This window comes from Danio rerio, chromosome 8 (genome assembly GCF_049306965.1).
Source record: "Danio rerio strain Tuebingen ecotype United States chromosome 8, GRCz12tu, whole genome shotgun sequence".
Taxonomy (NCBI): Eukaryota; Metazoa; Chordata; class Actinopteri; order Cypriniformes; family Danionidae; genus Danio; species Danio rerio.
The window spans coordinates 19,020,827-19,032,836 of record NC_133183.1 but is presented as its reverse complement, the minus strand read 5'-3'; the positions used below and the strand labels follow the sequence as shown (position 1 = coordinate 19,032,836).

General features: G+C 35.3%; 2 protein-coding genes across 4 annotated transcripts; one reads left to right on the top strand and one right to left on the bottom strand.

Annotated features, from left to right (window-relative positions):
* Positions 1-878: 878 nt before the first annotated feature.
* On the bottom strand, positions 879-6,712 carry cenph (centromere protein H). 2 transcript variants are annotated; one of them, XM_005166882.6, is made up of 10 exons: positions 6,626-6,712; positions 6,230-6,361; positions 4,939-4,994; positions 4,814-4,850; positions 4,569-4,637; positions 4,432-4,488; positions 4,277-4,340; positions 1,637-1,688; positions 1,297-1,454; positions 879-1,222 (listed from the first exon to the last, which is right to left on the bottom strand). In XM_005166882.6, the coding sequence occupies exons 2-10, from the start codon at positions 6,349-6,351 to the stop codon at positions 1,136-1,138; spliced, it is 702 nt and encodes a 233-aa protein (XP_005166939.1). In that variant the 5' UTR covers positions 6,352-6,361; positions 6,626-6,712; the 3' UTR covers positions 879-1,135. The 2 variants fall into 2 exon arrangements, with proteins under 2 accessions (XP_005166939.1, NP_001107081.1); NM_001113609.1 differs by lacking the exon at positions 6,626-6,712 and having other exon boundaries at positions 1,136-1,222; positions 6,230-6,351.
* A 42-nt stretch (positions 6,713-6,754) lies between these two features.
* kgd4 (alpha-ketoglutarate dehydrogenase subunit 4) lies at positions 6,755-11,091 on the top strand. 2 transcript variants are annotated; one of them, NM_001113608.1, is made up of 5 exons: positions 6,755-6,892; positions 8,004-8,072; positions 8,442-8,505; positions 10,272-10,480; positions 10,706-11,091. In NM_001113608.1, the coding sequence occupies exons 2-5, from the start codon at positions 8,022-8,024 to the stop codon at positions 10,721-10,723; spliced, it is 342 nt and encodes a 113-aa protein (NP_001107080.1). In that variant the 5' UTR covers positions 6,755-6,892; positions 8,004-8,021; the 3' UTR covers positions 10,724-11,091. The 2 variants fall into 2 exon arrangements, with proteins under 2 accessions (NP_001107080.1, XP_021333965.1); XM_021478290.3 differs by having other exon boundaries at positions 6,792-6,892; positions 8,007-8,072.
* Positions 11,092-12,010: the final 919 nt, after the last annotated feature.

Genomic DNA, 12,010 nt, shown 5'->3' with positions numbered 1-12,010 from the left:
CACCTTAAAAATGTTTGATTTAGATTTTTTGTTTTTAATGAATTGGTCATCTTCATGTTTTCTGATTTTTCATAGTATATGTATTAATTTTGGTACTTTAACCGTAAATCGACATATGAAACATTTTGTAGAGGTTGATATTTAGAAATTGTGGGATGTGTTGAAAAAAATGCATTGAGTGTTTTAACTAGTAACACGAGGAGTTAATGCAATCCAAATGAGTTTTTCTTGGCGGGGCAGTAAACAAGATAAAATAGATGCTTTTATAAATGTGCTTTAAAAGATTTAACACAAACCATGCTGTAAATGGCCCTTTTCTAGGGGGAAGAAAAAGCAGTTTTTGTTTGTCTATTTATATGTAAATGAGGTAAATAAATGAACTTACATTTTCCTTTATGTGAGCAATTTATATTCCAAAGGAGAAAGAATTGTCATAAAAACATGCTTTTTCAATCTCTATACTGCTGATGTTATTTACACCACACAGACGTTTGGAGAAAATAACCAAAAGCCAATTACTAGGCCCACATGGAATTTAGTTGAGTAAATTAGTATTTATTCAGTTTTTAAATTAATTTCAGACTTGAAAATTAAATTAATCATAGACTTGCTTTCTTTACCAAATAAGTGGATCTAATTGGATTTGCATTGTAAACATTAAATAAGTTTGTATTATTTTTTTATTTCATATATTACATTTTAATTATGATACTCTCAAAATCATTTAACATAAAGCCTCAGATTTTTTAACAAAATCCTCTGCAAAAATAGCAGAAAAATGTCTACAGATTCTGTCTGGCCCTACCAATTACCCATTTAGGAATTCAACATTTGTTGTTGAATAGCCGATTTCACATTAATCATGACATTACAGAAGGTTTATTGAACTTGGTTTCATATTGACTTTAATTAAAGGATTAGTCTAAAATGAATTTAAAAAGAATGAAAACTAAGCATGTATCACCTTTCTCACATTAAGGATGTTTTTAAAACTCTAAAATGAATTGCAATAAAAAGCCTGAATATACAAGAAAAACATCCTTTCAGATGACTTTACAGAAATGTACAAAACATTACCCTGAATGTGGCAACCTGGAGTATTTACATTGAAGAGCTCTGTTTAAAGGTTTCCTCTTTAGCTGGGTATGTGTTCCAGTTTCATCACAATGTCACTTAACTTAGGATCCTCTCTCCAGTTTACTTTACTAGCCAGTATAATTCCCTAGGAAAGAAGGAAGCAATAAGATGACAGAATAATGACAAGTACTGGAGCAAACACAAAGGGAAGCCACATACCCGGAGCACATTTTGCAAGATAGTGGTGATCCTCTGGTATTTCTGCAGAACAGCCTCAGCTCTTTCCTTGGTTTTCTGCTGAACCTCTCCCTGGTTTTCCTTCTCCTGCTTCAACTCGTTTATCTCCTGCATCTTTTTCTTTATCTGTCCTTTTAGATCTGTCAAAAAAAGGAATAAGACCTTTATACTTTCCTAGCCATCATACTAAAAATGTAAGTGTTAATGTATTTTCTGTTTTAGTTTTTAAAAGCAACCATCACAACCTGTCAAAATATTTCAAAATCTTTAACCGATAGACTTTAGCTGATAAAAAAAAAAGTCACATTAAAATATCAAGTACCAAGTCTTTGCTTTTGGACATCTGTAATCTGGTCCTGAAGCTCTCGTGTTTCCTAGGAGGAAAAAAAGATCAGCAATTAAACATTCTGTGGCTATAATTATTCAAATGCACTCACTGGCCACTTTTTTAGGTACACCTTACTAGTACTAGGTTGCTGCAGATTTGTCGGCTGCACATCCATGATGAGTCTCCCGTTTCACCACATCCCAAAAGTGCTATTGGATTGATATCTGGTGACTGGAGGCCATTTGATTTTTTCAATTCAATTCAATTCAGCTTTATTTGTATAGCGCTTTTACAATGTAGATTGTGTCAGAGAATCAGTCTGAGATGATTTGCACTTTATGACATGGCGAGTTATCCTACTGGAAGTAGCCATCAAAAGATGGACAAACTGTGGTCATAAAGGGATGGACACGGTCAGCAACAATACAGGTAGCCTGTGGCGTTTACACAATGCCCAACTGGTACTAATGGGCCCAAAGTGTGCCATGAAAATATCCCCCAAACCATTACACCAGCACCACCAGCCTGAACCGTTGATGCAAGGCAGGATGGATCCATGCTTTCATGTTGCTGAAGCCAAATTCGACCCTACCATCCTAATGTTACAGCAGACCAGGCAACGTTTTTCTAATGTATCATCCAATTTTGGTGAGCCTGTGCGAATTGTAGCCTCACTTTCCTGTTCTTAGCTGGCAGGAGTGGCACCCAGTGTGGTCTTCTGCTGCTGTGGCCCTTCCACCTTAAGGCTGGATGTGTTGTGTGTTCAGAGATGCTCTCCTGCATACCTCGATGTAACGAGTGGTTATTTTAGTTACCGTTGCCTTTCTATCAGCTTAAATCTGACTGGCCATTCTCCTCTGACATCAACAAGGCATTTGCGCTCACAGAACGGCCGCACACTGGACACCGCACACTTTTTTTAAGAGATGGTTGTGCATAAAAATCCCAGTAGATCAGCAGTTTCTGAAATACTCAGACCAGCCTGTCTGGCACCAACAACCTTGCCACGTTTAAAGTCACTTAAATCACCTTTCTTCCCCATTCTGATGCTCAGTTTGAACTGCAGCAGATCGTCTTGACCATAGCTGTTTCCCAATATGCGTTCTTCAGCGTTCTTGGGTCCTCGTGTTCTTCGGTAACGTCTTTATCAGCTGCCAAAGTTCAGTTCCAATACTCAAGACCGCAAGAACGGAGGATGCGTGAAACTTCCCGGATGTGTTCTTGGTATCAAGGACGCACCGATGCAGACTTGAGCACCGATCTTGTTCTAGAAGTGCCAGAAGTCATTGCGACTGGGGGTGGAAAGCGCAGCATTTTATATAGATTTATTATTAAAGTTGAGAGATATCACCTATTTACCTCAGGAGTTTCCCCTTAATAAAATGGTGAATATAAACATAACCATCTTAATAAAGAAATAAACACAATGTTTGTTTGCTGAAAGTCGTATTAAAATCTGATTTATATTGCGCAACATATATTTATAATGTTTTTAAGAATGGTATATATTTTGAAAAGGGGGAAAACAATAAATCGTTGTATGAATGCGTTACTGTTTAAATAATTTTCTATTTAAAATGTGTGATGGTCATGTGACCATCAGGAAGAACGCAGCAACTTATTTCTCACATGACGCGTTCTCTGTTCTCTTGGTCTCCTGAGTTTGTTCTTCCCAAGTCCGTTCTCTGCGTTCTTGGAATTGAGAAACAGCCCATGTCTACATGCCTAAATGCATTAAGTTACTGATTAGAATTTTGCTTTAACGGGCAGTTGGACAGATTAATCTAATAAAGTGGTTGGTGAGTGTATATGAGAGTTAAAATTGAGATTTTGGTGTTAACATTAAATTCAGAAAAGAGATTTTATTTACATAGCAAGCAAATTAAATGCATATGCATAACTTGTGAAAATTCCAAAATATGGGTGGAATTATGTTCTTGCTATTCAGCACTACATATATTTGTGTAAAAGTTAAACTCACAATTTACAAAAAGGGTTCATTAGTTAATGTGTTTGCTAAAATTAACTAATAATGAACAATACTTGTACAGCATTTATTAATCATAGTTCAACATTTACTAATGCATTATTATAATCCCAAATCCATGCTTGTTAACATTAGTTAATGCACTGAGTTAAACTAACAATGAACCAATTTATTTCCATAAACAAACATGAATAAATGCTGTAATAAATGTATTGCTCTGCGCTGATTGTTTATTTTAGTAAATGCATTATTACCATTAACTAATACAACCCTTTTGTAAAGTGCTAGTAATTTAAACCTACCTTTTCGGACACACATTTGATAATACATAGTGCTACATTTTTATATTCTAGATTGTTAAAAGCTTCTTCCTGACAAATTGGTTAAACCCAGTGGAATATATAAAATATATATTGACAATTAAAAAAAATGACAATTAGCTTTTTATATGGCTACATAAACTACTTTCATACTGATGGCTAAATCACTGCAGAAAATATATATATGCAAGTACTTTTTCCTCAGAAAGAAATAACAGGACATGTCCTAATGTACAGAGGAAAATCTAAAGCTATATAACACCTGCTTTGACCCGCGCCATGAGCAAAAATTCTTCTAAATCTGGCAAACCAGATGTCCACACCCACCTTTAAAATTTGGATGGTCTTTTCACAAATCTCAGAGTTCTGATTGGTCAGTTCCTTTAGTTCCCTGTTTGATTTAAAAAAAAAAAAATATTGTTATGACAAGTGTATATTAGACTACACGTTTAGATTTATTTAAATAATCAGGATTTGCTCACTCAGCATCTGCCCCATTCTGAATCATCTTTTCAATAACGGCGCTCCAAATCTGCATTCTAGAACACACACACAAAAACACTTTAACGTCAACAGCCACAGAATATTGCAAAAGAAAGTCTAACAACAGAATCTTTACCTGTTCAACACCAGTGTTTTGTTGAAGTGTGAGAGTCTTGCTTGCTCTATTTCACTTTCATACTTAGATCTACAGATTGTCACAAAGATACAGATAAATACATTAATAAATAATATATATATATATATATATATATATATATATATATATATATATATATATATATATATATATCCAGATGCAGTTGAGTTGTTACTTTATAACATACAGTACACATATATATTAATAATTTCAGACACACTTACAGATCTGCCTCAGCTTCACATGACTCTCTGTGTTTTCCTAAGAAACATACACTAGAATTAGCATTAGGTTAATTAATAATAAGTGATTAATAAATAAGCGTATTCAAATATAAGTCTAAGCTTACCCATGCTGACTTTAACATTCATTTCAAAACACTGATTTTCCATTATTTCTTTCATCCTTGAGGAAAGAGAAAAAAATAATGAAGAAAGTTATGTAATGTGTAAAAACACTAACTTGGTAATTATGTTGAACTACTCATCAATATCAATTTAGGCATGTTGAATTGGCCAAGATGATCTGCTAAAGTAATAAGCAACACTTTGAAGCGGATGAGCTACAGCAGCAGAGGAAGAGTGCTCCTTACAGCTAACAATAGCAAACTGAGGCTTCAGTTCACACGGACTAACCAATATTTGACAATAACAAAATCAACTGGTATAATGACAATTTTTGCTGCAACTTTCAATGATGAAGTCAGAATTTGGCATTAAAAACATGCAAGAATAGATCTATGATGCAAGCTGCCCTAGGTCAGTTAATGGTGTGAAAAAGAGCAGGATAAAGCCCAAGCCCTTGCTGTCAATGGAGGGTAAGAAAGCTCTTGAATTTAAAGGCACCTATGATAAAAATCAACTTTTGTAAGCTGATTTTTCTTAGTTTAATTAAACTGGTGTTTAATTAAAAACACAACGTTTTTAAAACAGAGCATGTTTGTAATAAAGAAAGTAAAATCGCTATGTAATTTTAACCGCTGTAATCACCACAACCGCATCATGTAAGTAAATGCTAGTATGTCTGTGTCTGTACTGCAAACAGCATTTGTGTGAGACGCATCATTTCAGAATGGCTTGAATAAACTCCAGCACAAATACATCAAATAAACTTAGTTGCTATTTTTGAATAATGAGCCGTATTTCAAGATATATTTCAAGTCTGTCTCTGTCACTGTGCTGTTTATCTGATGTAACGTAATATAAGAAGCAGAAACGCAGAAACGGTGGGCGGGAAGAAGCAGCTCATTTGCGTTTAAAGCCACAGGCTACAAAAACAGCCTCACTGTACTCAGACACCAAAATTGGCATATTCTGGAGGCTAGAATAAATAATCTAACAGATATTTTGAGATGCAACTTTACAGACACATTCCGGAGACACCAAAAACCTAATTTACATCTTGTAAAAGGGTTAAAATAGGTGCCCTTTAATCTTATATATTAATTTGTGTTTTAAGATGAACAAAGGTCTCATGAATTTAAAACATAAGAGTAATTAAATTAATACAGTTTTCATTTTTAGGGTGAACTAACCCTTTAATCCCATTCCATAAAATGTTTTATACTGTTAATTGGTTATAAATAGTTTCGCTGTAAGAAGAGAACGACAACTTATACAAATAAAATAATGAAAAATTACTTTAATAAGCTTGTGGGTGTCACCCCATCGGAGACTGAAGATGGATCAGGAAGACTGTTGTCCCTTCTAGGAGTGTCAACATCTGAAGCGAGGGCATCATGATTAACGTTACTGGAACTCATCTTTGTATGTCTGTGAATAGAAACATTTAACCGATTTGAAACGTTGTGCTATTATAAGATTCTGCTGGTATGAAATGAACCCCAAAACAGAAACTACCGTCAGTAACAGTTACGTCACATCACATCTCAGAAAGCAGATTTGTGACACAAAACAGGGTTAAGCGCCAATGATTAACCGTATAACACTCATTCGTTTCCAATTAACGTAGCTAGATACCAGTTTTTTGAAAGAGACTCAGAGAGCGAACTTATAAAAACAACTCGCTTTACTTACGGGTTGTGTTTACTGTTTGTTGTTGAAAGATTTCTAGTCGCGCGATTCCAATCCTGTCTGAAACTGCCGCCAGGAAGTGGGGACGTCACGTGACAGCCACGTGATCGGGGTTATCTCGAAGCCACGCCCACAAGCAGAATAAAACTAAGCATGAGCAGAAATAAAGGATTGGCCGCTACAGTGACAGTCAGGACTCGTGTTTAGTGTGTTTTAGAGGTCATCATGGGGATTTAAGGATATAGTACACTACTAAATATCCTGTTGTTGGTAAGAATGCTTGTTCGTTGTGCTTATTAGCATGTGAAGATCAGTAGGCTTTTAAAATGGTGTTATTATAAAAGCATGTTAGCATGGTGAGCTATAGGGTACAGTGTATTCAATGTTTTACTGCAGTATTGTTTATTATTGTATAGTAATGCTCATTAATTAGATGAATTAGTATGTATATGTCTTTAGAACGACAGCTTGGTTCAAGTTCGTTCAGGATGCTTTATTAAAGCAGGTGATTTGACAGCTTCTTCAGCTCAGTCTAGTCAACAAAATGATTGTAGATATTATGGATATTAATTCTGTATTTAAGCTGTCATTGTGTTTTATGAACTATGGCTTTGGATTATATGCGTTTTTTGCTTGGTTGCCAAATTTAAAAATAGTTTAAATATGCTAAATAAATGTCAAATAAATAATATTCAAATTATTTATTGTTAAATTTAAACGTGCATGGAAAAATGTAATATGTTATTATGTATAATATAATGTTAAATAAATATTATATAAATTAACCATTGTTTAATTACACGTGCATATAATAATGATAATATGCATACATATCTTGCACAAACAAAATCTGAACATTAAATGAAGTCTTCATTTATCTTTTTACATATTCAAGTCAAACTTTATTTTTTTTTATTTATTATTATTTTGTTTTTTACAAAAGGAGAATTTAAAAATATTTTTTATCACTCCAAAATTCCAAAAAATTATGCAAAAAAAAATGCTTTTTGGATAATAAAAAAGTCAGGCAAGTTATATATGAACAAATCTCTCTTTGAAAACAACAACACATATATGTATATGCACAAACAAATAAACTCTTTCCATTAGACTAGCTTTATGGAAGTCAAAAATACCACAGTTGTGATGTTTTGCCTGTAGAGTCATATTTTGAATCATTTTCAATCGTTTAACGTAATTTTCTATTACTTTTAGTTTTATTAGCTTTGATAATCACGGCTACAACAAAATGAATTGAGTTAAATAAGCTTAATAATTGCACTTTGTTCAAAAGAACTGAATCCCATCGCCATTTATTCATGTCCCTAACACCAGCGCCCTCTAATGGTTACTAATGTATTTACTTTGTTTGAACCGGAAGCAGTGATCGGATGTCGTCATGGGAAGCAAAGTGAGTGGCAAGATGGCAGCTGCCAGTCGGGTCGTGCAGGTAAACACTCTCCTCAGCCTGTACACCGGTCATTTTTATGTGACGTCTCGTTTATTTCAGCTCATTGTGGAAATTAGGATCATTTATCCGCTTAGTCTACAGTAATATTTATCCTGAGTGTGTTTACTTGAGCAGAATGCATTGATTTCACCGGTTTGACAGATGCCCTTGTGGCCAAACCAAGTTCCTCTCACTTTCTTTATTTCTTTTGTGTAAAACTCGATATCATCTCAGTAACACCTTACACAATATGCACTTTAAATGTAAAAAAATCTGTAAATGTTAAAAGTGGGTTTGATTGTTCGTCTCTATATTCATAAGTGAGTGTTTTGTACAGAACTGATCTGTTTTGTTTTGTTTTCACTGCAGGTTGTTCGGCCTCATGCACCTTTAATTAAATTTCCAGACCGAAAGGGCGTCTCTAGGCCGAATGGTCAGTCAAATTCACAATTGCTACAGAATAATTGTTGTTTTACAAGACACTAATATCTTTATATTGTGTAAAAATATGGAACAGAGTTCAGAATTATTCTATTACTGTTACATTTTTGTTAATAAAAAAATGCCTTTTGAAAAATCCAATTACACATAAATCTCTGAAAAACTTGCTAAATATTTAGTCAACATTAAAGAGTTTTTTTTTTCTTTGAACATATTAACAGTATTAATCACATTGAAATAGAGAAAAATTATTTTTAATTTACATCTCATTTACTCACATTAAAGAGTTCATAGTTCTGAAACCTACGTGAACATCAGAAAACAACATAAACATTAGATTGAAATGATTATAAACTTTTTAATTATAAAATTTAAATTAATTTTCACTTTCATAGAAGCACAGTTCAGTCCCAAAAGTGTGTGAGAAATCAGCAAAAGGCTCAATTTATTTTTAAAAATGTCTTTTGACATCGAAATTTAAGGATCTTTTTTTACTAATATTCATTTCACCTAATATTGCTTCATACATGTATATCTTTTGTTTGTTTTTACTTATTACTATTTATTCATTCATTCATTTTCTTTTTGGCTTAATCCTTTTATTAATCTGGGGTCGCCACAGCAGAATGAACCGCCAACTTATCCAGCACATGTTTTACACAACGGATGCCCTTTCAGCTGCAACCCAGCACTGGGAAGCATCCATGCACACTCATTCACACATATACACTACGGACAATTTAGCTTTCCCAATTCACCTTTACTACATGTCTTTGGGCTGTGGGGAAAACCGGAGCACCCGGAGGAAACATACACGAACACAGGTAGAACATGCAAACTCCACTCAGAAATGCTAACTTACCCAGCTGAGGCTCGAACCAGCGACGTTCTTGCTGTGAGGTGAACATGCTGCCCATAGTTATTATAACCTTTATTTTACCAGGAAAAGGCACATAAAGATTAAAAATCTCTTTTACAAGAGTGTCCTGGCCAAGATTATGCAGTATACAGTTCATATGGGTTTAACAAACAAACAAAACAAAACAAATAACAGGTAACATCATTCATCCATCAAAACACGCATACAATGAGAGTTAAATCTAGTCAAAACATCCACAGGCCCAAGTTTCAAATTCCAAATAGTTTAAAAGTATGTAGTGAAACCAACTCTTTAAACTGCTACTTTGTTTGCAGGTTATTCCATGCAAAAGGTGCTGCATATTTAAAAGGTTATTGGTTCTATTAAATTATTTTTATAAAAATATATATATTTTTTAAATCTGCTAAAGAAAAATGACGATTTAAATGTACATTCTGAAATTGAATGTGGAGTTGCCTCTCTGGCTCCACTGCTAACTGTATTACCAAAAACAAAATCAAGCAAAATTTCTAATGTTTTGCTTCTCACACTTTACATACCTGAAACTTGCCTACAGCACTTATTCATTGTTACTCTTATAGTTGTGTAAATTGCTTCCTTGTCCTCATTTGTAAGTCGCTTTGGATAAAAGCATCTACTAAATGACTTAATGTATATTTAATTAATGAACTTAATTCATCTTTATTTCTGTAGCGCTGTTTACAATGTATATTGTGTCAAAGCATGAAGTTCTAGTCGATTAAACAGCTTCAGTTCAGTTGTCACAGTTAAAGGCCTTCTGTTTGTGAATTTCTCATTATGGAAATAAGGTGTTTCTACCCAATAAGCTCAGCATTACTTGTTGGTAACCGTTTCATTTCTTTGTGCTGCATTTGCAGTACAAGAGGCTTTGAAGGTGCTCACAGCCAGCCTGCCACAGCTCTCTCAATCCACAGCTCCATCTGCAGCATCAGTATCACCTCCGCCAAGACCACCGGGACCCGCCAGTCGACTCCCCGGCACCCCTGACAGCATCGCTGTGGTTCGAGAGCTCCCTCAGAGATACCGCAGGAGAACCCTAGACTTAAATGAAATGGACTACATCCAGGTTAGTGCTCACCATTTTAAACTGATCAGTTCATTTCATATTTGAGAGAAGATGAGCCGTTCAGTTTGGACTAAATCTTCTATTGTAGTGTTAGCGGTTTGCAATATTGATTTGTTTAATAAATGGATTTTTATTGTAGCATTTTCTTTTATCATTATGTTGTGATGTTTAGGGGAAAATGAACATAATATGGATAAACCATTTTCTTTTTTTATCTTGTTGCAGCGAGGAGGACCAGAATGACTGCAATCTGAACCGCTTCATTAAATCAGACTCCTTATTTGTGGGAATCTGTTGGCTGATCCTCAGCAAAAGAGGAGTTCAAAGCATGTCTCACTACAAACTTAATTAAATTATGTTGTACATACAAATCATTCTTTGACAGTTAGCCTGTTTCATTGTTCAGGTGCTCTGCATTTACAGTACATTAACCTTTTGCCACTTTTCATTTATCAGTGGTTTACTAAATCAACACCGTTTTTGGATTTGAGTTTATGGATCATCATTTGAGGAAAGTACTGAATGGAGAGCCAGCACATTATACAGGTCTCTGCTGAACAAAAGCAGTATTGTGGATCTGAGAGATTAAAATATTTACTCATTTTTGAAAACTTGTTTGCCTTTTATTTTTACCTATTAATAACCGTCATATTTTTTTTACTCGCATACTTTTTAAGTGAGGTTTTAAAGGGATAGTACACTCAAAAATGAACACTCACCACATACTCAATGAACACTTGTTTTGAACACGAGAAGCTATTTTAAAGAGCCCATATTACACATGAAATAGGGTCATATCTTGGTTGTTAGGGTCTCCAACAACAGTCTAATATGCATGCAAGGTCAAAAAACACTTTCATGGTCTTATAATCTGCATTTATTTTTACCTAATTATCCCAGCGACTCCCGTATGAATCGTCCAGTGATTCATTTGTTCCCAAACCCCTCCTTAGCGCGAAGCTAATCTGCGCTGATTGGACCGATGACAGTCTGTCGCGATTGGTCGACTGCCTTCAGTCAGAGAGTGAAATGGCCAATAGCTAATCAGCAATATAAAAAGTAATCACAGTTCATACACGCTCGATAGTGTAGGCGTGGATTTTAGCTGCCACACACACACAAAAACACACACACACACCTCCGGACGACAACGCTCCCGCTTCCGCCCGCACCCGCCAGGTTTTAGCCTGAGAACCCGCTCCGTTTTCTGCCCGCCGCGCCCGATCCTGCTAGAGCGGGGGAGAACACAACCAAAAATCACCCAGCTATACAGTCCAGACAGCCAAGATGTCTGTATAAACACACACACAGCACCAAGCACACAAAGCTCGCTCTCGCTCTCTCTCTCTCTCTCTCTCTCTCTCTCTCTCTCTCTCTCTCTCTCTCTCTCTCTCTCTCTCTCTCTCTCTCTCTCTCTCTCACAGCCGCGGGAATGCAGAACTCTACCACGGAGCTCCATAAACAAAGCAGCACGCGTCGCGTTTTTAACGTGACTTTGCACGCGATAAGAGAATATAGCCAGTTAACCTG